Source organism: Ixodes scapularis, unplaced genomic scaffold (assembly GCF_016920785.2).
Source record: "Ixodes scapularis isolate PalLabHiFi unplaced genomic scaffold, ASM1692078v2 PGA_scaffold6__148_contigs__length_123643588, whole genome shotgun sequence".
Lineage (NCBI taxonomy): Eukaryota > Metazoa > Arthropoda > Arachnida > Ixodida > Ixodidae > Ixodes > Ixodes scapularis.
Window position 1 is genome coordinate 47,008,206 of NW_024609881.1, and position 27,628 is coordinate 47,035,833.

At 42.8% G+C, this 27,628-nt stretch overlaps 1 protein-coding gene across 1 annotated transcript; it reads left to right on the top strand.

The window, feature by feature from the left end:
- The first annotated feature begins 11,010 nt into the window (after window positions 1-11,010).
- On the top strand, window positions 11,011-11,907 carry LOC115310163. Its single transcript, XM_029968450.2, has one exon. It carries the CDS (start codon window positions 11,011-11,013, stop codon window positions 11,905-11,907), a length of 897 nt encoding a protein of 298 aa, XP_029824310.2.
- Window positions 11,908-27,628: the final 15,721 nt, after the last annotated feature.

Genomic DNA, 27,628 nt, shown 5'->3' on the forward strand with positions numbered 1-27,628 from the left:
ACTGTTGTTGCTATATCCCTTTGCCTCATGCCGCCCATCGACATTCTCACAATACGTGCCCGTGTTTCTATGGGCACTCTAAGAGGCATAAGAATGTGCGCGCGCCCGCTTGTCAAAGAAAAGTGACCATCTGGCTACATATGCTAGAAGACGACAGCAACAACGCAGTTGATAATACAAAATACCAAGCGGAAACCCTGTCTGTACTAAGTTTTACTTTGTGTTGTACCGCAGCCGACGCCACGAGCCATCTTGGCCAGCGATGCGTGTCACGCGGCCTTCCATTAGGTACAACTGCACGTGGAAGCACGATGTCACGTGGCAGGGTGAAAGCACTGGATTCGTTTTGATGGCTCGTAGCATTGGCTGCGGAATATAGTTTAACGGATCGTTGCATGCATTTTGTCGTGTCACCGTATTTTTATTATTGTTGGTGCTCACAAAGTAAACGCAGACATGAAATTAAAAAAAAGAAACTTAATTTAACTTGAGATGACGCGCGGTTTATGCCGCGCCTGAGCAGTATCACGCAAGCAAGCGCTGTTCAAATTTTTGCTTAAAGGCGGTTAGCTATGCAACAGATAATGAACAGGGGCTGAGTGCGGGGAGCGGAATAGGCTAGCAGACGACGCTCGCAGCGGAAAGAGCTTTGTGCGCACGCGCCTAATCTCTCCCGTGTCGCCGCACGCCTCCGCGGCACGGCGCTGGCCGTCGCGGCGGTCGACGCTCGCTTGATATTATTAAAAAATTGGGCCACTGTACATAGAGGTCTCTTACTTTGATATCAGTTAACTTGAGGCTGGGGCACAAAAACGAAAACATTCGGATTCGAAAATGCAGCAAAGTTAAGGACAGACAAGGTATCGATATTTCCTATGGAAACAATATATAGAAGTCTTAATTTATATTACGAAAGTATCAGCTTTATTATATTTTCACGTTGGTTACCCCAAACTAAGATCTTGCAGTATCGCAAACTTCCACCAACACGCCTGAACTCCTGTTTATTTTTTCGTTACTTCAGTCTCCACCGTGGCTCACACCTCTTCCAACCACAGGTGATTTAAATCTCTGCATCCTGTACCATATTACCATGTATTACAATCCACGCATAACATATTATAATACATGGAAGTTGGAAAGCTTTTTCGACTCTTGTGTGCCAGTGTTGAATAATATTTGGTATCCCGATCAGAGCAGAGGCTAACCAGATCGGCCGCCATTTTTAAACAATCCCATCTATGTCGTGCACCGCGCTACATGAAATGTGTGTGTGTCTAGTCGGCGCTAATCACTTTGACACTAAGAGGGGCTCTGTGAAAACGCAGAACTACAGGCTGGAGAGCAGCAAAAGCATAGAAATATAAGCTTCTCGTTTGGACCTAGGCGCTCCACCAGTGAGCGAAGTAAACCTCTTAAATAGACGCAGAAAAATAATTATCATTTATTTTTGTACTCGACGTCATCTGTGAATGCCATCTGTAGAAATTCGTACACTGCACGCTACAAAAAAAAAAAAAAAATAAATAAAAAAAAAACTGAGTAGATTTTAAGTTACACTACCGTGCCACAAGAGATATAAAAATATATAAATGTTAGACCGCTGATCTCCATTTTAATTGTGTGGGTTGCGCGTCCTCGCGTGGTCGCTGAACCTAAGTGCGGCCACCGGAAGTTCAAAATCGGCCATCTTGGGCCTGCGTTAAGTCAGCCGGGTGAAGAGAAGTAGAGGATGGGCAGCTGCGTGCTGAAAGACCTGTTTACTGCTCGTTCGTCATCACCCGCCAAAGAAATTTTTTGATAATAAATCTGTTTAAACTCTCCTATAGCCGCATTTTAGAACCAATGGAATTTTTAAGCAGTGAAATGCTTTTAACGGCACCCCCAAACCCCAAAATTGTATCCGTCCGTCCATCCGACGGTACATTTTCCGCTGAATTTAGAAGGCAAATCGACGTCACGTGACCTACAGGCCAATTCTGTTTCGCAGCTTAATTACGAGGGTTAATTTATGTCACGTGACCTGACATCACAACCCCCACAGTCCAATTCAATTTCTCTGTTAAAGCCTTCAGGAAAACAGGTTTGTTTTTGCGAGCGGAGCGTGAACCCTTTAAGCTCCGAGGATTGTGTGGTGCCTGATAGATAAGTAGGTGTTTGTTGATATAATCAATGTCTGCTACGCTGCTTGCCTTCTGTTTTTTCACTAATAAAACTTTAGTTCTGAGAACAGCTTCGTCCTTTTGTGTTCGTCGTCTTTACACCGTCTTCGTCGTTTGAGTGGTTTTCATCATGTGTAATGTTCACCAACACGCCCAATTCTGTACCTTACAGAAGTGTAGTTATTATATAGGTCAGGAGTAACAACGGTGACAGTGTGCAGCTTTGAAGGCCGAGGGTGGCTTGCCGTAGAAGGGCACAATCACACAAAGGCAACGTGTGGAATAGCCAGCATGAACGTATGAAAACATACATGTCCATGAAAGTAAGAATCCTCGATATACTACTGACTGTTCTATCCTGTTTTAAAGCTCACCAAAAGCTTAAAAGATTTTCTGGCACCGCGTTGTTGCGCATGCACTTTCGGATTCTTTTCATTTACAGTTTTGCTTCTTAGGTTTTATTCAGACCATATTTAAGTTTTCGAACGTTTTCCTGTTTTTTGAGTTCCTAAAGTTTTCAGTTCAGCTTTCGCTGCGTCAAAAGTAAACCACAAAAAAAAATAACACTCCCTCAAGTATTAATCTGGGAGCAATATACCCCAACAGCTTAACACATATTAGAAACATTGTTTTCTTTTTACATAACTGACAAAGTTTAATGATAATAAATTCATCTATTTTACGCAGGATCCGACAGCCTCGATATAAAAAGAAGAAAAAAAAACTGCGAGCTTTTCTCCGCATACGCTCAATGGCCGGTCAGGTTTTCTCCGCAACCGCCGGTTTTGCGGTAATTTTTCTCCGGTGAGCTTTTGTCCGGGATTTGTTCGGGGACGGGAAGTGACGTCGATTTACTTAACCTAAAATCTGCACCAAGGACTGTGTCCAATCTATACGTCCTCGGAAATGCCTTCAGGTTGTGAGGAATCTCATGAAAATATGGGATTGAAGAAAAACGGTTCCTTGATTTCTGTTCCTTTTCTCTCCTATACCTTGGTTAAACAATTCTAATTGCCGTTTGATAAAACTGTCATCATATTTTACATAATAACCCTTTTCCACTGCCTTTCTACCAGTTCAGTGATATGATGGACACACGACTTTTTAATGCGTTCCTGACCCGTAACTTTACAATCCCAGCCTTTACGGTCTTCGAATTTCCTTTCCGCATTCTCAACATGGCCCTTGATTCACGTGGATAAGTAAATCTGGAAACTGCAGGACATCTTCCTCCGCTTTTTCCACCGTAAACTTCAATTCTCGAGCAGATGACCCAAAAAACAAAAAGAAAAATGTAATGTCGATATTTATATATATAATTTTATATGTGAATTTTGAGTTTTTTTTTATTATTCTGATTGACCAAATTGTCTGCAACGCACACTTTTGTTTTTCTGTGTTTTTTTTTCCTGACGTGCGTTGGCCCGAAGTCTGTCCCTGTGTTGCTGTTTGTTGTTGTTGTTGTTGTTGTTTGAAGGGGGGGGGGGGGGGTATTACGTGGAGAGCGCGCCTTTTTAATCAAAAGTGAGAACTGTGTTTCGAATAGAAGGGAAGAGGGAGATACTTTTGTTCAAGTTTTGAAGAGGATTGTTGATGCCTTATCGCGTCGACCTGTAATGTTGTCCTCATTCTTACATTCTGTGACGGAGGCTATGGCGCTTGATTTGTATAGACATCGTCCTTTTGTGTTGGTGGTGATGACCTTAATATTGAGACTCTATAAGGAGTTAGACTAAATAAACAAGTTAGCTGAGTTTGGGACGTCGTCCTGTCTAATTCTCGTCTCTTTTACGTGTTGATATTTCTTCTTTACCCCAGTAACTGGTTAATTCAGCATGGTTAATATTCACCAACTCGCCTGCACCCTTACCCTATTTTCTACGGTAATCGTCTCTATAAAACAATACGTGCGCTTTTTATAGGCCTTGTTAACATGCCAAAGTTTGTAGAACAATGCATAAGTAACACAACTAACATCGCTTGCTCTCGTTAGCCGTTCAAGTCGGCGCTCCGCCTCAAGCTCGAGCTTTCTGCTTTCGATAACACCTCGGCGTAGGCGTAGCCGAAGCCGGGAGGAAAGCGACGAGCACGTGAAGGAGGCGGGGCATCTTTTGGGCCCTTAGCCTGTCGCCAACTTCTGCTGCCGTCCGTGACCAAAAGCGTTACTGCAGTCGGCATTCGCGATCGGCTAAACGTTAACTCTGACGTCTTTATTTGGACTGATTTTGCTTTCATCAACGGAAATAAGAACAATGTCAGGGACTTGACACTGAAAGAATAAAACAGACTGGTGCCAGGGGAAGAGGAGCACATCTTTTAAGAAGACATGCTTGTCGTATCTTGACCCCGAATTTGTTTTTGTTTTTTCTTCCTGTATCAAGTCAACTTTACCAACAGGATCCACGATTAAAACACCAGAGACGGTGTTGCTTTAGGAATGCGATGACTCAAAGCTTCCGTCGTGCATTTTACACAAACCAACAAACTTGTCCTTCACCACTCATGACAGATACCAAAAATTACAAGCCTCAGATCACGGCCAGGGAAATCTTGGTTGTGACGTCACGAACGAAAACCGTAAGAGGGCGACGCCAAAACATCTCGGAGCTAAAAACATTTTCGCGCTTCAATGGTCCTACATTTTCAAAAGCACCATACTAAGAAGTGCTATATTATAACAATATAACACTGAACAATATAAGAACACTGAGGGCCGGTTGCACCAACGTCGCTTACCTTAACCCAAAGCGACTCTTTCCTAAGTCGGCCTAGCGCCCTAAACCGCGCCCGGATAAGCGTGGGTTTAAATTCCGGTTGCACCAACGTTAACCCTGCTTTACAGACGCGCCCCTAGCTAAACGCTGGATTCGCCTAGGGAATGTGGGGACGAATAGAGCGAGCTAGGGAACGCTCAGAGGGCGAATACGATTGGCGGAGAGGAATCACGTGATGTAAACAAAAAACTGCTGCTGTAGGCGCTGTAGGCGCCGTAGGCGTCTGCTTTTCACTGTATTTCTTCGGTGTGTAACGAATTGAAGGTCTCCAAATGTAATCATTTTTTCGCTTAATTTTCAAAAACAGGAGTCAAAGCTTTAAATAAACACGTATGCTCTTTACATCTGTGATTCTGTGTTTAATATCGGCTGATAACAGAATATCTTAACAGTAACAGTAGTTTTCGAGCTCACATTTTGAGATAAAGGAGCCATCGGGGGCCCAAAATCTCACTGAACGCAAGAAGGACGTTCTACTCGCTACATCGCTGACGACAAAACATCATCGAGAATAAGCTAGCAGGTAAGATGACTACTAAAATCAAGTCATGCCTGATACCGATGAAGTTCAAAACAGTGACGAACTCGCCACGGCAGCTGCGAAAGTGCCTAGAAATCACCGAATAGAAGTCGAGAGATCGTCGCGAGGTCTTTGCATCGACCGTACTCGTTGCTATCAGCAAGGTGACAGAACAGCACTGCACTGTCGTTGAACATTCGCTGCAGCCTCAAACGGACTTCAGTTTCGCTGCCGGGTTCACAAAAAAAAAGTGAAATTTTTACTCGATATGTCCCTCCGCAGGCACAGATTACTCGTCAACTTTATATATGCCCCAGTACGCCAATATCCTGAAAACGGCAACCACGGTGAGCGGTTTGAGCAGCCTTGGGATCCCCAAATCTTTAACTCAAACCCGAGTCGTTTGGTTAGCGTATAATCGAAAGAATACAAAAGACAAATTACAACAGACTTTTCCCTGTAGCTTCTTTGTGACCTTTACTGCATTTATTGCAAATTACACAAGGGTGAGAGGCGGAAGCTAGGCTGTTGTCATAGAGGAAACAAGCTAAAACATTCAGAATCGGGAAAAGTTTGAGCTTTCTCGGTCACTGAAGCTCTTGGATTATGAACTTTAAACTCTCCAATGTATGTCATGTCAAAAGGTGGCTTGAACTAGTGAGAATAAAGTTCTTATTGTTGCTCATTTATATTCCTCGAACATAAAAGATCGCCCTTTATTGAAAGCATCATGCTGTGTTTTTTTATTTTCATATTTGTCTTTCTCACTGTTGTCTTTATTTGTGAATGACCAACTCACTCAACTTACCATTTCATAAAAAACACATTTGTTGAACTATGGAAATATGTACCTGTCTAGTGTATACGTAATTAAAGAGAATCGATTGTTTATAAAAGTTACAGACATTTATATAAACAATTATGTAAGCTTCCTTTGAAGGTTTGTCTTTTTGCACATTCTTGAAGTGAGTTATACGAACTACACAACTGAAATTCTACTTATCAGGCTATTTTCTAGATAGCACTGAAGGTCTCGCTTACAACATATTGCTTGGCCAGTCATAGTCACCCAATAGATTGAAATATAAGCTAACAACCCCACAACACTTTCTTCAACACAGTTCTTTTGTTTAACAGCTATCGTTGAATAGCTTCATGAATTTATTTCTCCACGGCCCAGGTTAGCTGTCTCTAACCTTTGTTCACTTGCTTTTTACTGTGAGTAGCAAGTCTTGCACAGAATGCAGGTCGTACAAATTCAGTATAGTTTCATTATGGGAAAGGGCAATTCAGGCTAAGCCACTAAGTATCAGAAACACCCAAGCACAGTGAGATATCACCTAGGGAAACTTAATGTGCTTAATCTCAGTGTTGCATCCGTAATAAGAATTGAAGTACCCTTATGTCTGTCTTTTCAGTAAATTTTACATGATTTAGTTGCTGAAGCATCTGTATGTTTGCACCATGTTAGAATTACATTTTCATGTGTAAATAATTTCGAATAATTTTAAGTGATCACTCTTTTTGTTTTCAAAGATCAATCTACAATCTATGGACGATGACCATCCCGTTGTAAAGAAAACTTTGTCGTAATAGCACCGTCTAAGACCAATGACTGACTACAATCGGAGAATGACAACCATCCCGTGGTAATTTCTCAGCACCTAACTGCTGTCTGGAGGCAAGTTGGGTCACGAAATAGAAAACTTTGTTGTAATAGCACCATCTAAGACCAATGACTGGCTACAATCAGAGGACGACAACCATCCCGTGGTAGTTCTCAGCACTTCAGTGCCTTCTGGAGGCAAGTTGGGTCACCAGATAGAAAACTTTGTTGTAAAAGTACCATCTAAGACCAATGACTGACTACAATCGGAGGATGACAACCATCCCGTGGTAGTTCTCAGCACTTCACTGCCTTCTGGAGGCCAAGTTGGGTTACCAGATAGAAAAATGTGTTGTAAAGGTACCGTCTAAGACCAATGACTGACTACAATCGGAGGACGACGACCATCCTGTGGTAATTCTCAGCACTTCAGTGCCTTCTGGAGGCAAGTTGGGTTACCAGCTAGAAAACTTTGTTGTAAAAGTACCGTTTAAAACCAATGACTGACTACAATCGGAGGATGACAACCATCTCGTGGTGGTTCTCAGCACTTCAATGCCGTCTGGAGGCAAGTTGGGTCAAGAAATAGATAACTTTGTCGTAATAGCACCGTCTAAGACTAATGACTGACTACAATCGGATGATTACAACTATCCCGTGGTAGTTGTCAGCACTTCAGTGTCGTCTGGAGGCAAGTTGGGTCACGAAATAGAAAACTTTGTAGTAGTAGTACCATCTAAGACCAATGCTTGACTACAACCTGAGGACAACGACCATCCCGTGGTAGTCTTTGTCACTTCAGTGCTGTCCGGAGGGACGTTGGGTCACCAGATAGAAATCTTTGTCGCAAGAGCATCGTCTAAGACCAATGATTGACTATGATTTGGAGACGACGACGATCACGTGATAGTCCTCAGCATTTCATTGCCCTCTGGAGCTCCACCAATGCCCTGCGCATGTGTCTCAGCACCTTCCACCAGCTTCTACAGGCACTTAACAGGACTATACTGATCTTTTCTCTCACTGTGGCAGTTGCAACTATCTATAGGGAAGAGGTTACAGGTTCTGAAAATCACTGGCCTAAAACAGTAACCTGACTCATTGAAAGAGAACACACTTCAGAAATGGCAAAGCACACTCTAGCATCCATGCTCTTTGGTGGGAGCAGTAAATCCGTCAATTATAAACTGAAGAAAAAAAGAGGAAAAATCTTAAATACAAGGGTGATTAAGAAATATTCATGCCTGTAGATTTTATTTAGATGAAAATGTTTCAAACCCCAAGCCTGTCTTGAATTATGACATGGGGAAAGCCTTGGTTGATTCGCAAATTATTTATTATATCATCTACTGCCACTCGTCTATCTGGCAGAATGAGCTCACAAGCACGCTCATTCTCGTCATCAGTCGTCGACACGCACGGGCATAAGCTTCGTTATGGCTGACACTTGTGCATCCTTCATATAACTTCTGTACCCATTCAAACACACTTCTTTGCAACAAAACATTTCCATGATATACTGTGCACAAAGTTTTTGATAGATATTGGCACCAGACACCCCTTCAGACCACAAAAACAATGACTCCTCCACTTGTAGATAGATATATAGATATTTATTTTGGCTCAGGAGAGCCGCGTACAAATTACAGACGGGGCAGCCTTTCTTTCTTGCACCACTGCCACAAGTACCACACGGTCACAACTGCCTGCACAGCAGTGACTGTAGAGACAGCAACCTTGTACGAAAAGGGCTGACAAGACAGTGTGACCAACTCTAGGTGCAAGATAACAGAAGTGCTAATAATTTTTTAATCACCGTCATATAACATGAATCCTTTTTAGCACCTATATTCTGGCTCCGACCATACGTATTTCTCGATTTCTTTATTTCATGAGCCAATTTTGGTAACTGAATACATATAGCATTTATACCAAGCCATTCTTGTATGGTCGTATCCACTACATATGTGAGTTATATCTTTCTATAGATTCAAACTTATCTACTTTGAATTTATTATGATCATAAACGTCAAAATCAAATGGGTTGTTTAATCTTCAAAGAGTGCCGAGTCAGTCAGTCAGATATGAAATTAGATGGTTCGTGTCACCGCTGTAGAGGGCAAACTTTCCATATGCAGCACGACTGGTAACTTGTGGTTTTTACATGCAACTTTCAAACCTGACCTTCCGATTTTCTGTGTACTAGATGGGTGGTTATGGTTCTGCTAGCCCGTGGGCCACAGGTTGCCGACCCCTTACCTAGTGCATTATTTTCCAAAATAAATAATTAAGATGCCCAAATCAGCCTTCGCGAACATTTTGTGTTTTTGCTAATTATGCAAATTTCTTCCGTAAGCAATTTGATTATCAAAAGTTTTAATAAGCGAGGAATGACCCTTGGGCTAGTGCCGAGTTATTAGCCAAGAATAATTTAAGCCCACATATCTATTGAAATGCGAACTGCAGCCAAAATCCTAAAATACTGTACTCTGTCTCTCTGTCTGAAAACCTTCATTACAGGTATATGAGGGAGGTAGTTTGAGGTGGCCCAGAGGGGGCCACATTTCACAAACACTAGGTCGGCTCTTTAGGTTAGGTAATCATGTCCTTCAATAAATTCCATTTCATTATAAAAATTAAATTAAATTTTTATCTCTGGGGCATGCTTTGTTGCAATGCACAAGTGCTGTGTGGGGAAGTAGGCATCATGAAAACACCCTACACTGGCCCACAACTTTTCTTGGCAATGCAGTGAAGAGGCGGAGAGCCCGCGCACAGCTTTATTCAGCGCTCAAAATGGGAGAGGGAACGCGTGCCTGTACCCTCCACTGCATTGCCAAGAAACGTTGTGGGCCAGTGTAGGGTGTTTTCATGATGCCTACTTCACCAGACAACACATGTGCATTGCAACAAAGCATGCCCCAGAGATAAAAATCCAATTTAATTTTTATAACGAAATGGAATATATTGAGGGACATGATTACCTAACGATTGTTAGCTTCTACGATACTGTACAGCATGTGGTAACATGTGTACCGAGAGGGCCATGGCATATATGCTGTGGCACAGTACACTGCACCGCAGGGTGAATATGTTTCTGGTATGGTGTGGTTCTAGGTACACAGATGAATTCTGAATTCATTATTATACCATTCAAGATGGTATTCTACATTAGCACATTCACCACACTCGTCACTTTGACGAGAGGCTTGTAGGTAAGGGTAAAATACTGTGACTATAAGTTTGGCTTGTGCCACATTGAACTTTGTGTATGCAGTTTGGCACTCATGCCATCACCTATTAGATAACAATATGTGTTATGTGCTTCTAAGCTCAATATGAACCCAATTTTCACTTTCACAGCTCACATATTTCCTAGTTCCAATAGACTAATGAATTCTCCTGACAGTTGCTGACTACTGTTGAAAATACAAAGAAAACACTTATGGTATTCCTAACATTATTTTTACTATGTGGTGAGGGAATTATTAACAGCTACAGGAAGAGACCGAGACGAACAACTGATAGCCTAGAGACAAGCAAAACACCAGCAATAAGTGAAACACAAAGAAAAACTGAAGTAAGCACTTACAATGTTGACAATCTAGTGCTCCATCCCTGTTGCTTCCTGTTTCTCCTTAAAGTTCCTATCTCCAGTGACAAACTTCTCAATATGCAAAGCTTTGAGGAGTTCCATTTTCTCGGTGACCGTGCCAAGCTGCTCTTGATATACTGTTTCTCTGGTGTAACCTGCCTAGGTGTGCTTACAGCACTTAAATTTTTCTACTTATTTTATTGCCATTTAATTCGACGATTATGTCCCTTGTTTGCGACGCTTGCCAAAAAGGCATTTTGCCTGATGGTAGACTCATGACATGCTCAGTTTGCGAGCATAACTATCATCTCGGGAAAACGTGTTCCGGCATTGCTGAGTCCACGTTTACTGCCATGAGCCCCGACAAAAAAGAAAAATGGAGGTGCAAAGTTTGCCGTTCTAAGAACAATCGTGCTGATATAGACGGGGTCGATGCTAGCTCTGACTCGATTTCGTCCTGCGAAACCACGACACTCGCGGCGCAAATCCTGACCATCAACGAAAAGCTTGATTCAATACTTTCTCTGAAGGCTAGCGTAAATTTACTGCTCGAGCTTCCCGCAAAGGTGAATGAGCTCTTGCTCCTCAAGCCTACCATAGATCTCATGAAAGTGACTGTGGAGGAGGTTCAAACTTCCATTTCCTTCCTAGGAAAGAAATACGATAGCCTCCTCGTCAGGGTGTCTGCTCATGCGACCGACATGAACGAGCTGCGTACGGAAGTGGCTTTACTAAAGGACACGGTTTGCGAACAGGCACATACTATCCAAAGCCTCCAAACCGAGATGAACGACGCTGACCAACGCGGTCGCCAACATATTATGGAAATTCATGGAATGACCGTCAAACCCGACGAGGCTCTCCCTTCCATCTTAGCGGGACTGGCAGACAAGCTAGGAATTCCGGGACATCAACCAGCTGATGTCGTGTCGGTTTTCAGGCTACCAGGCAAACGATCTATAAAACCACCTATTTTGGTCAAGTTTACATCTGTGACCACTAAAGACAAATGGATGCAAGCTCGTAGCAAGCTGAGGCAATTTTCTCGTGACAATCCACCCGAAAGAGTGTATTTCAACGACAGCTTAACTCAGACCAACAGAGAACTTTTCTGGCAGGCACGTACTCTTGGAAAAGAACGCGGTTACAAATTTGTGTGGGTCAAAAATGCTCGAATTTATGCCAAAAAAGATGAGGGCGCTTCTCCGGTACGGATTCAGCAGAGAAGTGACCTGGATCTAATCACATAACCGGCATGGCTAGTTTTTTACAGTATGCCGATTTTCTCTCGTTTAATAGCTCGTTTTCTTCTTCTTCAACCGACTCTTTCATGGTCTTACACATAAACATTCGCAGTATTCGAAGATACTGGGATGAATTTAAGACAGTTGTTGATCAAATGCGGGACCAAATTGATGCAATTGTGCTAACGGAAATCAATGTCAGTGCTGATCATCCGTCACAGTTTAATATTCTAGGATTTCAAAATTTCTTTTATACACGGCCAATTACTAGAGGAGGAGGAATCGGCGTATTTATAAAGAACTCATGGTCAACAACTCAAACTGATGTCACATTTCAACACTTGAAAAGCTTGATGCTAAAGGTTTCTAATTCTAACTATGCGGTTTGCTTGCTTGCTCTTTACCGACCTCCTTCGTCCAACTGCTCTGGCTTCTTAGAGGAGCTGAGGGAAAATTTGAGAGAATTGTCTAATGAAGCACATTTATATTTGGTGGGAGATATCAACATTGACACCCTGAAAACTTCCAAAAATTGTGTTTGTGATTATTTATCACTACTTGCCGAGCACGGAATCATACCTACCATTCAGAGTGCGACCCGCGAAGAAGTATTAAATGAAAATCTGGTATCATCCTGCCTAGATCATGTAAACGTACGAGCTCCAGATGCTTCCGTACACTCCGCTGTCATTTTACAAAAGCTTGCAGATCATTATTTTGTCGCATGTAAATGTGTTTTTCTCTCCAGAAAAGGTAATAATTTCGAAAGTGCGTGTCGTTTAGAGCGGGTTGACTTCAACACTTTTGATCGACTAATTAAAGAATATGATTGGAATGAATTCCTATCCTCGGTTAACAGCACGAACCTGTACTCAATGTTTGTAGATATCATTAGAAATTTCCGGGAGTTATCGAAGACCGTTGTATATGTTAAAAAACGCAAACCCTCCCTGCCCTGGCTCACCCCAGATATTCTTGAAGCTATAAGTCACAAAGAAAAACTGTGGAAGAAGTTTCGGAGGTCCCCCAACAATGCCTCTCTCGAACTAGAATGCAAGATGCAAAGAAATCGAGTCAATGCCCTCATTCGGTCAACGAAGAGAACCTATTTAGCGAAAAAAATATCGAACGCTCGTTCGGACTCCAGGAAAACTTGGACTGTCGTCAATGAGCTTCGGGGCTATCTAAAAAAGAACGTAACTGAGACATTACGCAAACACTTTGGGACTGATATGGCGACTATTGTCAACGGGTTTGATAATTTTTTCGCTAACTCTATTACTGTGCCAATTGATAGCGCGGTGGATTCGAAACCCGGAACTCCGTTTCACTATGAATCTGCTTTCCTTCCTTCTGTCTCAGAAGCTGAGTTGCGGTCCTACCTGTTTGGATTAAAGCGATTCAGGTCGGCGGGTGTAGACGGCCTTACAGTTAGAGACTTGTGTCGGAATTATGACTCTTTAAAAAGCGTGCTCCTCGTTCTCATAAATAATGTTATAGAAACTGGTAATGTGCCTGATGACTTAAAACAAGCCATAGTTGTTCCTCTTTTCAAAGGTGGCGCACAAAACCAAGTGTCATCCTACAGGCCAATCTCAATACTATCTTGTATTTCACAGATATTAGAAAAACATATTTTTATTGTTATGTCCGGTTTTCTCGACAAACACAATTTAATCTCGCCAAGTCAATACGGGTTTGTTGCTGGTCGTAGTACAACTAATCTCCTTGAGAAATTCTCAGATATTGTGCACTCTTCCTTCGACGATAACATGTATGTGTGTGCCCTCTTCGTTGATGTAGCCAAAGCGTTTGACACCGTGAACCACAACATCCTCTTAGACAAACTATCTAGAATCGGCTTTCGGGGGCCATTTCATACATTGCTCAAGAGTTTCCTTTCAAATCGTACACAGGTTGTTTCAGCAGACAATGTCCGCAGCTCTCAAGTTTTCCTTACTTCTGGAGTTCCCCAGGGTTCCATTCTTTCTCCTTTACTATTCAACCTCTACGTAAATGACATTTCTGCGGCAACGACAAATTCAACAATTTTTCAATATGCGGACGACACTCTTTTGTTTTCTCGGCACCTAGTTTACCAGCGTGCTATGGAAATGCTTCAGGCAGACGCAACCAAAATTATTGACTGGTTTTCGGCAAACAAGCTACGTGTAAATGCTTCGAAAACAAAACTGATCTGCTTCCGTAATCCTTTAAAAAATGTCAGTTTGACTTTTCCACTATTCCTTCACAGCTCCAATTGTCCATGTTGTAATTGTAGACCCGTCGAATATGTTAGTTCAGTAAAGTACTTAGGTATTCACTTTGATTGTGATCTTACATGGGACACTCATATGTCTTACGTTTGTCAACGGTTGAGGAGCGTGTCGTGCATGATGTACCACATTAAAGGTTTTATACCATTGTCAGTTAGAAGGAACATAATGCACGCCTTAGCTTACAGCGTACTAAGGTACGGCATAACTGTCTTTTTGAATTGTTCACTCTCCTGGCATTTAAGACTTGACCGAGTTTTAAAAGGGATTCTAAAAAGTGTCGCATACAACAGCGACTTTTCATCCAATGCTAACCTCTTCATTTCACTTGAGTTGCCGTCTTTTTACTCGCTTTTCCTTTAAACTGTCGTTTGGCGGCATTTCTGGGAAAGTGATTTCAAACTCGCGTCTATTCCATCTCGTGAACTCAGATCTGTTCCACGTTTCGTCACTCCTAGGGTGAGAACTCACTATGGTGAAAGTCTGCGCACATTTTATGTCCCAAAAATTTTTAATGGTCTTTCAGAATCTCTGTTTTCCATTAACTCAAACAAAATGTTGAAAAAATGTCTGAGAAGCATGTTCTCGGATGTGCGAAAACAGTGACCATCCATCTTCTTTTTTTCTACCTTAGTTTTATAAGGTAATCTTTTCAGTTCACTTTTTGGTTTACACGTTTTGAGCTATCATTAAAAACGTGATTGTAAGAAATATTTTGTACCTCACTGGGATTTTTTTTTCTTTTTTTCTTTATGAAAATACGAAAAAAAAACATGAAAAACTTTTCTTTATGAAAGTAATCGTGTAAGTTTTCAAAGTAACTGTGACTGCGCATATCTTTCATTCTTTTTTCTTTTTGGAAAGTATAAAAAGCTTGTTTTTTCCTTAAGAAAAGCAATACTGCAAAAAAACGCGCGCGTCCTTTTTTTTTTTTTTTTTTTTTGAGGAAGTAAGTCGGCCTTGGCAGTTCGTTCCTGCTTCCGATACGACTACGGTCTTCATTGTATTCTCGGGCTACTGTATTTGCGTATGTGTGCGTTTATTTTCTGATGAGACTACGTGTTTTCCTGCACTTTTTCAAGACCGACAGAAATGTGAACTTGCGCCTAGAGCAGAAGGTGTCATCGGTGTGTGATTCGTGTTTGTACGTGTGTGTGTGTGAGTGTGTGTACGTGACAATGTGAACATTTTCAATAAGCTTGCTGCAACTGCTGGGTCTAGTCCCACAAGCCCTTGAGGCTTTGACAAGACCAGGAACTTCATCCTGACTCTAAGAATTAGTTATTAAAGATTACTATTACTATTACGTAGTTGTGTATGGCTGCAGCTTAGGCAGAAGCGGGTGGGTGTCAAATTTTGAAAAGTGGCTCTAGGCAAGTGTGCGATTCAGATATACGAAACTCCATGTAATCAAAGGAACACGGATCCAGAAGAAAAACCCAGAGAACAGAGGAGACACTGACCAATGATTACTAGAAGATATTGATAGGAGTTGATGCCTTCATAAAGAGAATTGTCGACTTCATCCAGTCTGATATGTTTTGTGTTCCTCTGCTTGTCTGTGGGGTACTGCACCAACAAACAATTTTCATTGTGCTTGAAATACATCAAAAATTACTTTACTACAATCAAGTTCAAACTTTAGAACTTCTCATCGTTAGACGGCATTTTATACCATTGTAACTTCGACCTCATACAAGCTGTTACAAAGGGGCTGCTGTATCTGTGTGCATGTATGTTTATGTGACCGTAGGGGGAGGCGGCACTTTAGACTGCCTAGGGTGGCAAAGTGTTAAGTCCAAGTCTTCCTCTTTACAAATATGAGACTACCCCAACTTGGACTCCTGGTCTATCAATTACAAAATGAGGTTAGGGATAGTGATACCAGTGCAAATGATGTACCAGACTATTTGCACAAATGAATTGTAGGAGAATATAACTGTAGAAGCTGCCCCATTATACATGAGGACAGTAAAATGCATTACTTATAAGAAAGCTAGCTGTGAAATTAATAAGGACTAAAGGTAACAATGGTTCTCTACAATACAGAGCATCCACCTGTTGACCAGAAAACTTGTCGAAGGTTGGTATCGCTCATGATGCCCATTCAGCATTTTGAAGCCATGCCTAGGAGCACTTAGGCTTGTCGTAAACACACAGTTGATGAGAATAGTCTTGCTTGGTGCTGCTCTTATCATAGCCTGCAAGGCGACTGTTCGGTTGGGATACCTAGGAAAACACACCAATGCCTTACAGCTTCAGATGCACAGGGAGTACTGCTTCGATCAGTTCAAGCACCAAGTTATGAAGAATTGCTGTAGTCACAATGCCGGAAAGTGCAGTGTCCAGCTGTCAGGCTGAACTTGAAATCAGGAAAACAGCATTTCTGTACATCCTACTGCCCTTCCATTGGGTGGATATGTCTACTATGTATGCATACACACAGCCACTGGTGCAGCAGGAATTATATTCGGGGGGGGGGGGGGGGGCTTTCTTAGATATTTGCGTATAGTAGTGAATGTACGGTATGACTGACGGGTACAGGCACAGCCGTCCCGAAACTTCGGGTGGTAGTCCTTCAATATTTGTCTTGCTTCACTAACAAAACAAAAACAAAAACAAGTGATGATTTCAGGGATGGGGAAGGGGAGGGGCAGGTTTGACCTTTCAAACCACCCCCCTGCCTGTGCCACTGCACACAGCATTTTAAGCATACAAAATGGGAGCGCACAGTTGAAGGGATGTTGAACAAAACTTTAATGTATGTGATAGGCACAGGGGGGTCTTAACCACCAACATTAAGATGCAAGCATGAGCCCTGTCTTTCCTCCCTTTGCCCATCGTCTCTGGTGCCGCAACTACTGTCATGATGTCGTGTAAGCAAGCGAAGCCTTCATCTGACAGGAAAAGACCAAACCTGATCTCTTTCAACATCTGCCTTAAAAGCCCATTTGTTAAAAAGAATTCTCCTATCCAGTGATTTGGATACCGTACCAGAATGCTTTCGATGAACAGCTGGTTGACCAACTTTTTCTGCACAGTGCACCTACCGCAACTGAGATCGACATGTTCTACCGTTGGTGACTGCATAGAAAGGGGTGTGCAGTCAACCACTGAAATGACACCTTAAAATGGCTTGTGTCAAACCCTTTGGTAATGGAACTACGTATACTATGAATTAGTGACGGGGAAAGGAGGTGTAACTACCAATACATCACAGCAATACCAATCGTAGATCCCTTGATGATCATACAAACTGTCAATTTTCGAACACGCAAAGGTCGCCCAGAACCGTTTTCTTTTATTTTTTTAGTTCCTGCTGATAGGAACCAGAAGCTCGTTCGCGAGTGATAATAGGCAGTTCTGGAGTTCATACAAATAGACGGCGGCAGTTTTCGAAGTACGAAAACTCCCACTAGTACATCACATCATGCCGATGAGAACGGTCGTCTCTTCGTACCACCAACCCCAGCCTGCCCCAATACAGCGCTGAACGAATCTCGCACTGTAGTCGTTACGATTTGTCGTCGCTACGAATGAAAGATATAAAGAAAAATATTCCTAAAAAGCGCGATCACCAGAAAAGTTACGGTTATGGAAAGATACAGTTTTCTGATGCCAAGATTCTACTCGCGAGACAAGGAAAATTCACTGAAGATTGTCTCAAAACTCAGAAAACGAAAAAAAAAATGAATTTTTGCTATTTTATTATTTAAAAGCGCCGCAATCTCATGCAACCGGCGGAGGTGTCGACAATCAGCTGATCGCTGAGATCATGTACTGCCACTATTCAACGCGCTGATCGGATTGAAGGATATGCGTTGCAAGCAGTTGTTGTTGTTGTTGTTGAGTGTTGTTACACACGGAAAGAGGGGATGCCTGCACGTAATGTTAGCCTCCTTGGGCAGGGGCAAGACTCGCACAGGCGGGGAAAGAGGATGAGAAAAGAAGAGAAGAGGGGTTGGGGGGTGATTTGGTCACCAATCTCTGGATGGGTAGGGTCGAATCAGGAGGCTATTTTCTTGAGGGAGGGGGGACACTGCAGAACTGTCTTCTGGTATGGAGATCACAAATTAGTCGATGGCAGTTGAGACGAGAAGGCGTGGCTGGTCTAGGTGGCGGGCCGGTGGGCTAGAGGCGCGTTGCAAGTCCAGTGGCTTTGAGGTACTCAAGAAGAGATTTATAAACAAGTTCTCTTCTTCGTCGACCTCCGGTAGGAAAAAGGATATCGTTCTTTTGAGTCACAGTTGTGCTGGCACTTAGGATGGTGGTAAAAAAGGACCGTCGAGCTTGATCGTAGTGAGAACAATTTAGGAGGACGTGGTCAAGGTCCTCTGGGACATTGCATTTGGCACAGTTGGGTGTACTAGACCTGGAGATCTTGTGAAGTGTCGTTGATGTGTAGGCGCAGTTTGCACGAAGGCGATGGAGCAGCGTGGAATCTGATCTGGTTAGTTTTGACTCGGGGAGCGATGGAGGAGGATTTCCGCTTGCAACTTCTGTATGGGGGTGACGCATTGTGGTAATTAATTTGCACAGTCTGCGCGCTTCGCAATAACGTGGGATGAAAAGACTGGGTTCTTCTTCCTTGTGTGCCTTTGAAGCAAGGGCATCGGCGCGTTCGTTGCCGGGGATACCCATATGTGACGGAATCCATTGAAAAGCCAACTGCCACCCTCGCATGCAAAGTTTTCGGGCCTTGTCGGCCACACATTGGGCCAGAAAAGGAGCTTGGTCTGAAGCTTCCAAATTGGATAACGCACTTCGAGAGTCGGAGAGAATAACAGTCTTGCAAGGATTGAGGTTGTGAAGCGCATCTAATGCCGCTGCTAGTGCAGCCAGCTCCGCTGTCGTTGACGTGGTTGCGAAGTTGAGGCGGTGTGATGCTTCGATTCCGGCATCGGGAATGACGAATGCCGCTGTAGATGTTGCAGTTGTGGGATTCGTTGACCCGTCAGTAAACACTTGGAGCCAACCATTGTACGTGCTTGTCAGTTGGTCAGCTGCAAGCGACCTTCCGACAGTGGCCGAGATAGAATTCTTCTTCGGGAAATAAGGAAGCGTTTCATCTACAGTGTACGGCGGTTGGGTTATGAAAGGTGCCGGAGGAAAGTGATGGCAATTAGGAGGTCCAATTTGTAAGTTAAATTCTTGTACACATTGGCCTATCTGCGAATCAAAACGCTCTTCAATGTCGGACAGCAGTGATGTCGCAGATAGTGCTCCATACATACGAGTGATATGATTCATTGCTCTTATTCTTATGTGCATAGCTACTGTTTGATCCTTGGCCTCTACGAGTGTCGCCGTATTGCCCGCGAAGCGTGGCAGTCCAAGGCACTGACGGAGGGCAATACGGTGAAAACGTTCGAGTGTGGTCATTTGATGAGCCCTGATCGTGATGAGAGGTAGGCTGTATAACATTCTTGAGAGGATAAGGCCACGGTAGAGAATCAGTAGTCCCTGAGGAGGCAGTCCAGATTTCTGGCGATGGAAGTGACAGAGCACAGTTAATAATTTGGTGCACTGCGTTACAAGTCGTTTTATCTCGGGTCTCCATGTAACGTGGTCATCTATTTCCATCCCCAAGTATCGGTACGTTGAGACTCTTTGGATCGGTATTCCTTTGATGGTTGGCGTATTTGCAACTTTGCGGTTTGGATGTCGACCAGGGCGGTAACAAAGGAAGGCTGTTTTGCTTGTAGATAAATTAAGTCCTAGTTCTTCTAGAGTTGAAGTCGTGCTGTCAAGAACTTTCTGAAGCCTTTTGCCGATGGTCCTTGACAGTCTGGATGGACCGACACACCAAATTGCCACATCATCGGCGTATATCGTCATGTGAACTGTTGTACTGGACGTTTCTGCGGAGTTTATGCATAGCGGAAGTTCTGCCATGGTAAGGTTAAACAGAAACGGGCTCAGTACACTTCCTTGGGGAACGCCTTGGGTCACCGACCGACGAGTGCTTAGACATTCGGCAGCTCTTACTGTTAGGCTGCGGCCAGTGAGGAACGCGGCGATATAGTCATATCGCCGCGATATGACATAACTGTAACGATACGTTACAGTTATGCGAAGATCAGTAAGTACATACAAATAAGCTCGTTGACAGAGTGACCAACGGGAAGACAGACGCGAGCCTCACAGCTCCGCACGTATCTCGGTTAGGGCTAACACGCACTGAGAGTGGAGAGCCAACTTGGAAACAGGCGCAGATAAACACTTCACGCGACAATATTTTGCATCCTTGTCACAGTCGAAGGTCATTCTGTCGAAACTCTCACACTGTTGTAGACTAAAACACTTTGCACAACCAATTTCGTCCACCGCGTCGACCACCACCAACCAGCCGCCATGTTTTAAATCCAGGATTAAGAAACAACCAAAAGCAAAGCGCCCAATGTTAAGCGCTCAAGATCAGCGTAGTTTAGTGGTAGGTTTAGCGATAAGCGATTTTGGTGCAACCGAACGAAACCGAAACTTAGGTTAGGTTCCCGGCTAAGCTCCGCTTTGCGCTAAGCGGCGTTGGTGCGACCGGCCCTGAATAATATAGTAATGTAATATTTGAATCAGCTCCTTGAAGGATATGTATTATTAGCGTATCGAGCACTTTAAGGGAGTAAATCTACAGACTCTTTGGAGCGTGGGTAGTTAAAGGAGCGGTAAAGCTCACTGTGACGGAAAAAAATGTAAAAGCCAGTGGTCACTCACGCGGGTTTCCATTCCTTGAGGCAGCCGGAAAGACGTAAAGGCACAATTATCTATAAAACAAAGCAAAATAAAAGCAAGGTGATTAAGAAAAAAAGCAAAAAATAATGTTTCCCGAAAAAACCTTCAGCGCTTTATAGCTAATCTCAAATATAAACTATGCGCATTATCAAAGGCACTGCGTCCAACCAAGTGTTGCGCTAGTGACCCCAACCGGATGCTGATATTCCAGAACGAGCTGTTGCCTTACCCAAAGCCTTTCAGAGAGCAATCTTTAATGACAAAATGGTGACCGACAAGCCTTACGAATATGGGCTATTCACTGGACGCCATATTTGAGGGCCATGTATAGAGCGCATCATCATAACGAGCTCAGGTTAGTAGCCTGCTGAGATCGGCAATCTTGACTGAGCGGAATGCGCGTTGCAAAAGGAATGCGTAAAGCTTCGCCGTCAACACGCGCTTAGACGCCGCGCTCACAGCTATGGCCGCATGGGGTTGAATGGCTCAAACTACTGAGAACGCGCCAGATTTTTTTATTGAAAATTTCTTAAAATCACTTATAACTTTTCACTACGATAACGGTTATTTTTCAAAATTTAAAATTTTTTTAAGTATTCACTTCCTTGTGTAATGCCCCCTGGGCCTTCAAGGAATAATAAATGATGATGATGGTGATGATATCATCGAATCGCTCGCGCTGTATTTTTGGGCGCAGACTGGGCTTTCGGCGGCACTGCGTACCTTAGAATTATTGCAGTGAGAAGCACCTTGTACATTTTATATTTTGTCCATGTGTTTGTGTGTCTGTGGGGGTGGGGGGGGGGGGGTGAAGGGGTACGTTGCATTTTTGTTTTATACGTGAAACAACTTCAAAATTCGACTGCTGGGGAATGCAGAACATAGGCAAGTGTATGCACCAGCTTGCAAACAATCCGGTTCACCCTTAGCGAAACGGGATGGGGTGCACCGGCGATTATTTAATTTCAAGAATATGCATAAAATAAAAATAAATAAAGACGCCTTCAAAATAAAAAAAAAATCTTATGTATTTCGATATCGCATATTAAATTTCTCCAAATTACTTATAACATAACGTAGTTAAAAGAACAATAAAAATCTCTTGCATGACATGTATTTATGATGGTTTCTAATTAGTCAATCTCGTATACTATCTTACACTAATGTACAAACACTGAAAGACGCCATTTTAAATTTAAACGGGCGGTGCAACGATGTTCAATTGGAATGTTTTTCACTTTACACGAGCTTACTGGCACTAGTGGGACTCAAGGATACTTGCACACAACGCCGCTGACCAAGAAACTCCTTTGTTGCACTGTAATTTCGAGGACAAAACCGAGCGTTTTCATTCAATCTCTCCTTCGCAAAACCTGATGACGTAGCTGGGCGGTAGCAGTACCGCCCAGTGACGATATTTGAATGCAGCTCATAGATTGGACCCGAGCATTGCGTCGGCACTCGATTTGGGCTCGTGATAATTTATAGCTCGAGAAGCATTAGCGTAGTGTCCTGTGTCCAATCGCTGCAATGACGACAACAGCCGAACCATAACAATGTCTGGAACGCAGCCCATGTCCCGTGCCTTGCCAACCCCAGCGCATGGCTATGATCAGCATTGGCGGCATATAATCGGCTCCAGATCATGTGGCTGCTTGTTCTGGCTGCGAGTTGAGGGGGTGAGCTCTGCTCGTTTTTATTTTTTTTTTTTCTGCGACTTCGATTGCGTGTGGTGAAAAACGAATGGGTATTTCACAGGTCATTAACGTCAGCGATCCCCTCTAAGCGGTATTTCCGCAAAATACAAAACTCGTTGCATCGCCCCTTTAAATGGGAGCTTCAAAAACAAGAGATTTTATTCGTTTTCGTTATTTGTTACCGATCCTTGAATCGGGTGTAAGCGAAAGAGAAGTTTTCCTTTCTTTTTTTAAATTTAATAATTGAATTGTTTTCATTAACAATTCAAGGCCTCGTTTTTTTTGTGCTTTAAATTATTGACAAAATTACCAGTTTTATCCAGAAAAGGACATAATGAGAGAGTAAAAAATATAAATGTGGGCAGCGGTGTCAGCGATTTTGAAAATAACCACAAGTTCAATCACGCTCATCTGTTTAAGATATAAATGTTTTTTTGCTGTTGTTAAGAAATTATTTCTTAATGAGGAGTCTCGCCGGCCTTTCCTCCAGGTACCCGTCTCGTTGGCGATGCTCGTCGGCGTCCACCAATGAGGCGTCAACGGTGTGAGACGCCGCCATAGGGTCTTCAACGTTTTCCCGAAAAGACTTATTCGGCTGACGTGGACGTTATCATAACTTACTCGCATCCCTATCCTCTAGACATTACGTAATATTAACACCGTCTTAATTTCACTCTTCTTCCCAGGTGCCATCCGACGAACGCAGGCCTGGATCGTGTGTTTTACCGAGTTTGGGAATGCATACTGCGCATCGGCATCATCTATCCAGATATAGAAAACAATAAACCTAATTTGAAAACTCCGCGCCAACACCTGTCCGCCCCGAGCAACAATTGGACTCAGAAAAAACACGCAGAATCCAGGAGAATGTATCCTGTGCTTGCGCGTGTCGAGCCCTGAATTGTGCAAGGTTGGCCAGAGGGCAAGCAAGGGCACTACTTTAGACCATACACAATCCGAAAACATGAAGTATCCATCTACAAACGATGCATAATAGGGGGAAGCAGACTTAGGATTCCTAAAGTCCCCAGAGTCACCGTGCTCGAAGTCCTAAAACGACCATTGACGGCACAACGTAACAGCCCAGAAACAAAAACAAATACTACGATAGAAAGACTTCCGACCTTCAAGCCATTCGACAACATGCTTTGTGGAAAACTAAAACAAGTGGCTTTTAGGAGCCGTAGTGAAACCGCTTGTTTTATCCGCTTTCGCAAACAATTCCGACCTGATTGTGCACTTTTTACTAAGATATCCATATCCTGAACCGTTCAATGTAACTACAAAAAAGGGCAGTACTGAGAAAAAAATAACCTACTGGGAATATTTCTTATTGCTTAGGTGCTCATCGAGAAAATCCGTATCTTCAAAACTTCGAATACAAAACTGAAAGGAGCACTGTACGATGTCAGTGGGTGAGATACTGTGCGTTCATATTGATGCTTCTATCTTGCGCATGTGAGTGTTTTCCCTGCATATATTCTGTTCATCGGCTGATGCTATCTTATACCGAGTGCCAACGCGAAATGCACATGTGGGCAGTACTCAGTGCCACCTATTCTAGCTATTTGGAGTTATTGTGATCAACCGGCCTTTTGGTCGCGAGCTATTTAACATTCTTTAAATCTTTGCCATATTTTGTTGTTACCGTGCATTGAACCGGGAACATTTAATTGGGTATTTCTTAAAGCGGATTTGGGTTTCATGAATGGTCTACCATTCTTTGGTGTCATGCAGTGCTGCCGAATGAAATGTGACTCGAGGAAAACCAAAGTTGAAATGTGAATTTCGCGATGTGACCGGATATCGGTTGTATCTGTTTGACATCTCACTGTTGACGACGAGAGGACTTTGTGACTGCTTTCAAAACTCAAGTGTCCTTATCTGTGTGGGATGCTGACTTCGGCAATGAATACAGTTCGTCATGGAAAGCTCGTGTTATGCTTTTACTTGTTCTTCCTCTCCCCCCTAAGGACGCGACTTGTTTGGTTGAGTGCGAAGTGATCGACTGCTTTCTTGCGATAGCTGCTGGAAGGCAATGGAAGGAGGGGTGTGCCAGTAACGCGATTGCTTCGCAACGTACAAACAATATGCTCACTATTTCTGGCTAAATCGCGGCAACGTTTTGTATAAAAACATACTATACACGTAACAAGCGTTATTGAGCTTGGCACCCCCTATCCGGGGGCCATCATATATATAAAACGCAAACGACGTAGGAACCTTCCTTCGTGTTTTTAGGGGCGAACGTTTCTCTATTTTGAAGGAATATTGGTTACAAGAGCCATGCTCCCTTTAGGAAGGACTATATAGACCCTTTTTGTTTATTTTTGGAGTCAGTACCTCGCCTTCTGAACCCAAAAACTTGGAGGAGACAACCATGCGTTCAGTATTTCGAAAGCGGCGCACCAGAAAGACGTCTGACATGGGCCAAGTTCTGCAATCCTAGTGGCCTATCTTGGGTCAAATGAGGTTTTGCTCGATGGCGTCAGTCGGTGCCAAAGTACGTTTATTTTGCTTTTCTTTGGATTTTTTTTTTTGGTTTGCTACATAATTGCAAATGTGTCAGATATTAGCCAAAGATGCCGCGGATCATTGGATCAACCAACATTGAAGCCTAATTCTGTCACCTGTTTGATCATTTAGGCCCAAAGATAGGTCTTCCATATTCATAATCCAGATAGCGAAAAGTGATATTGGGTTTTTGGGTAGGGATCCTTATTGTAGTCTCGACAATGCACTGGAAAGATCCAAACTAGAATACGCTTCCCTAATATGGCATTCATGGCAATTCAATTTTAAAACACTAACACCCCCCCCCCCCCCCAAAAAAAAAAAAGGTTTTAACCTTTTGCCAGTTGTTGTAATATTGAGTCAGAAGAATACCCACTCAATATTTGACTACAGGTTCACGCATATTTAAGCAACAAAAAACTGAAGTGCTCGAAACCGTAACCGAAACATGAGCCCATAGTTAATGGCCGCGACAAGTTGCCTGGGAAGGAGGGAGAAATGTGCAGAAGAGATTTGACGGAAGTCACGTGGCTACAACCGATTGCATGTTGTTATTTTTTTTTTTTCGCCACTTTTTGGGCCGTGCGAAGCAGACAATAGCGTGGTGGGCACCGTTTGTCGTGCGATATTTTTGCACTTATATTCGCTCGGCTCTCTGTCCCGCGCGTCAATATCGTTTTTTTTTTTTTTGTACTTTAAAAAGTTGAAAATGACTAGAGAATGACCACCATGTCCGCTTCGTCTAGCCGTCCTGCCCGGCTAGACGAAGCGTCTAGCCGGGCAGGACGGCTAGACGAAGCGGACATGGTGGTCATTCTCTAGTCATTTTCAACTTTTTAGAGTACAAAAAAAATTACTCTTTTGTGGTAATGAGTAATGTAATAAATTATTTTTGAAGGCTAGTAATTTAGTAAAATAATGAACTACGTCCAGGCAGTAATTGTAAGAAATTCACTCATTACTTACAAAAATTACTTTTGCCCCTAATGCGGCAGTTCATCTGCGAGCTTTAAGACAAGGAGAGAAAATTATTTTGCATTAGGAATTACAGTGACAGATATCAGAGGAAATAAACAACGGCAGTCTTAAAAAAAGCTGCAAATATGGCTTCGTATCGCGGACTCCCGCGATACGACGCCATGTTGAAAATTACGCAGTATATGTACTTCCAGTACATTAACTTTTTTTTTGTTTCAATAAACGTATTTGCAGCTTTTTTTAAGACGGCCCTTGTTTATTTCCTCTGATATCTGTCACTGCAATTCCTAATGCAAAACAATTTTCTCTCCTTGTCTTAAAGCTCGCAAATGAACTGCCGCATTAGGGGCAAGAGTAATTTTTGTAAGTAATGAGCGAATTTCTTACAATTACTGCCTGAACGTAGTTCATTATTTTACTAAATTACTAGCCTTCAAAAATAATTTATTACATTACTCATTACCACAAAAAGTGATTTCATTGCTGTAACTTCATTACAGTAATGCAATTACTACCATCTCTGGTGTCTCTGTAGGGCACATGACCACGGAGAAGAAAGTTAATGCTTCTGAAACCGGTCAGTTCTCGATCGGCGGCTTTCGATGGGCAAAAAAAAAAGCGAATTTCGGGCCCCATATTGCGTTTTGGGTACCTCTATTCCCATACGTCATGTACAAATAAAAATCTTGGCGAGCATTAATACCCTGTAAGTGTCCCTTTAAGTAACACACTAGAATCCGCTCAAAATAGATGACTTCATTTTATTTTTTATTTTTTTACTACCCTTCATATTCTAGCATGTCGGGATTACGCCGGTCAGTTAATATGGACACACTCTCCACCAGACTGTGTCCTTCCTTTTTCTTCTTCATGAACTATTTTATAACCACAAGCACCTCACAAAATTTTTCCTGTGACCTGCTCACCGGTCTCAAGTATTCTTGAAAATTATGGGAAACTTTATCATCCACAGCCTCTCTTGAAATGTATTCATTACCAGTGGCCATAAAAGACTGGAACGCACCACCTGACCACATTGTTTTCATAAATAACACCAACATATTTTCAGCTGCCACTACGATGTTTTTCTCTCGCCCCCCTATATAAATGTCAATGTTTTAGCGTTTGTTCGGGTTGTGTTGATTGTTTTTTTTTTGTATTTAAGTTTGCTCACCGATTGAGTTATATACCATTTTTGGCCTCCAAGGAAAATAGAGGATTATGATGATGTACAATTGTGTATTGGGCCATTGGGTAACACCTGAACATGATGAAATACAGCCTCAGTAAACACGGACGACGAAGATGGAACGAACGCAACAAGACAACGGCTGACTCGCAACTGAAACTTCTTTTACGAAAAGGAAGCAAATGAAACTTCTTAAACATATAACACACAGAGATTAAAGTGCAAGTCTACAAGGCCAATAAAGGCAGCAGAGGAATCGCCTTATAAATTGGCACTCATGTTAGACCTTGTGGAAGCGAGGGTCTGCCACCACTCCAAGGGGCAGCTGCCTACCGCCCAAAGTG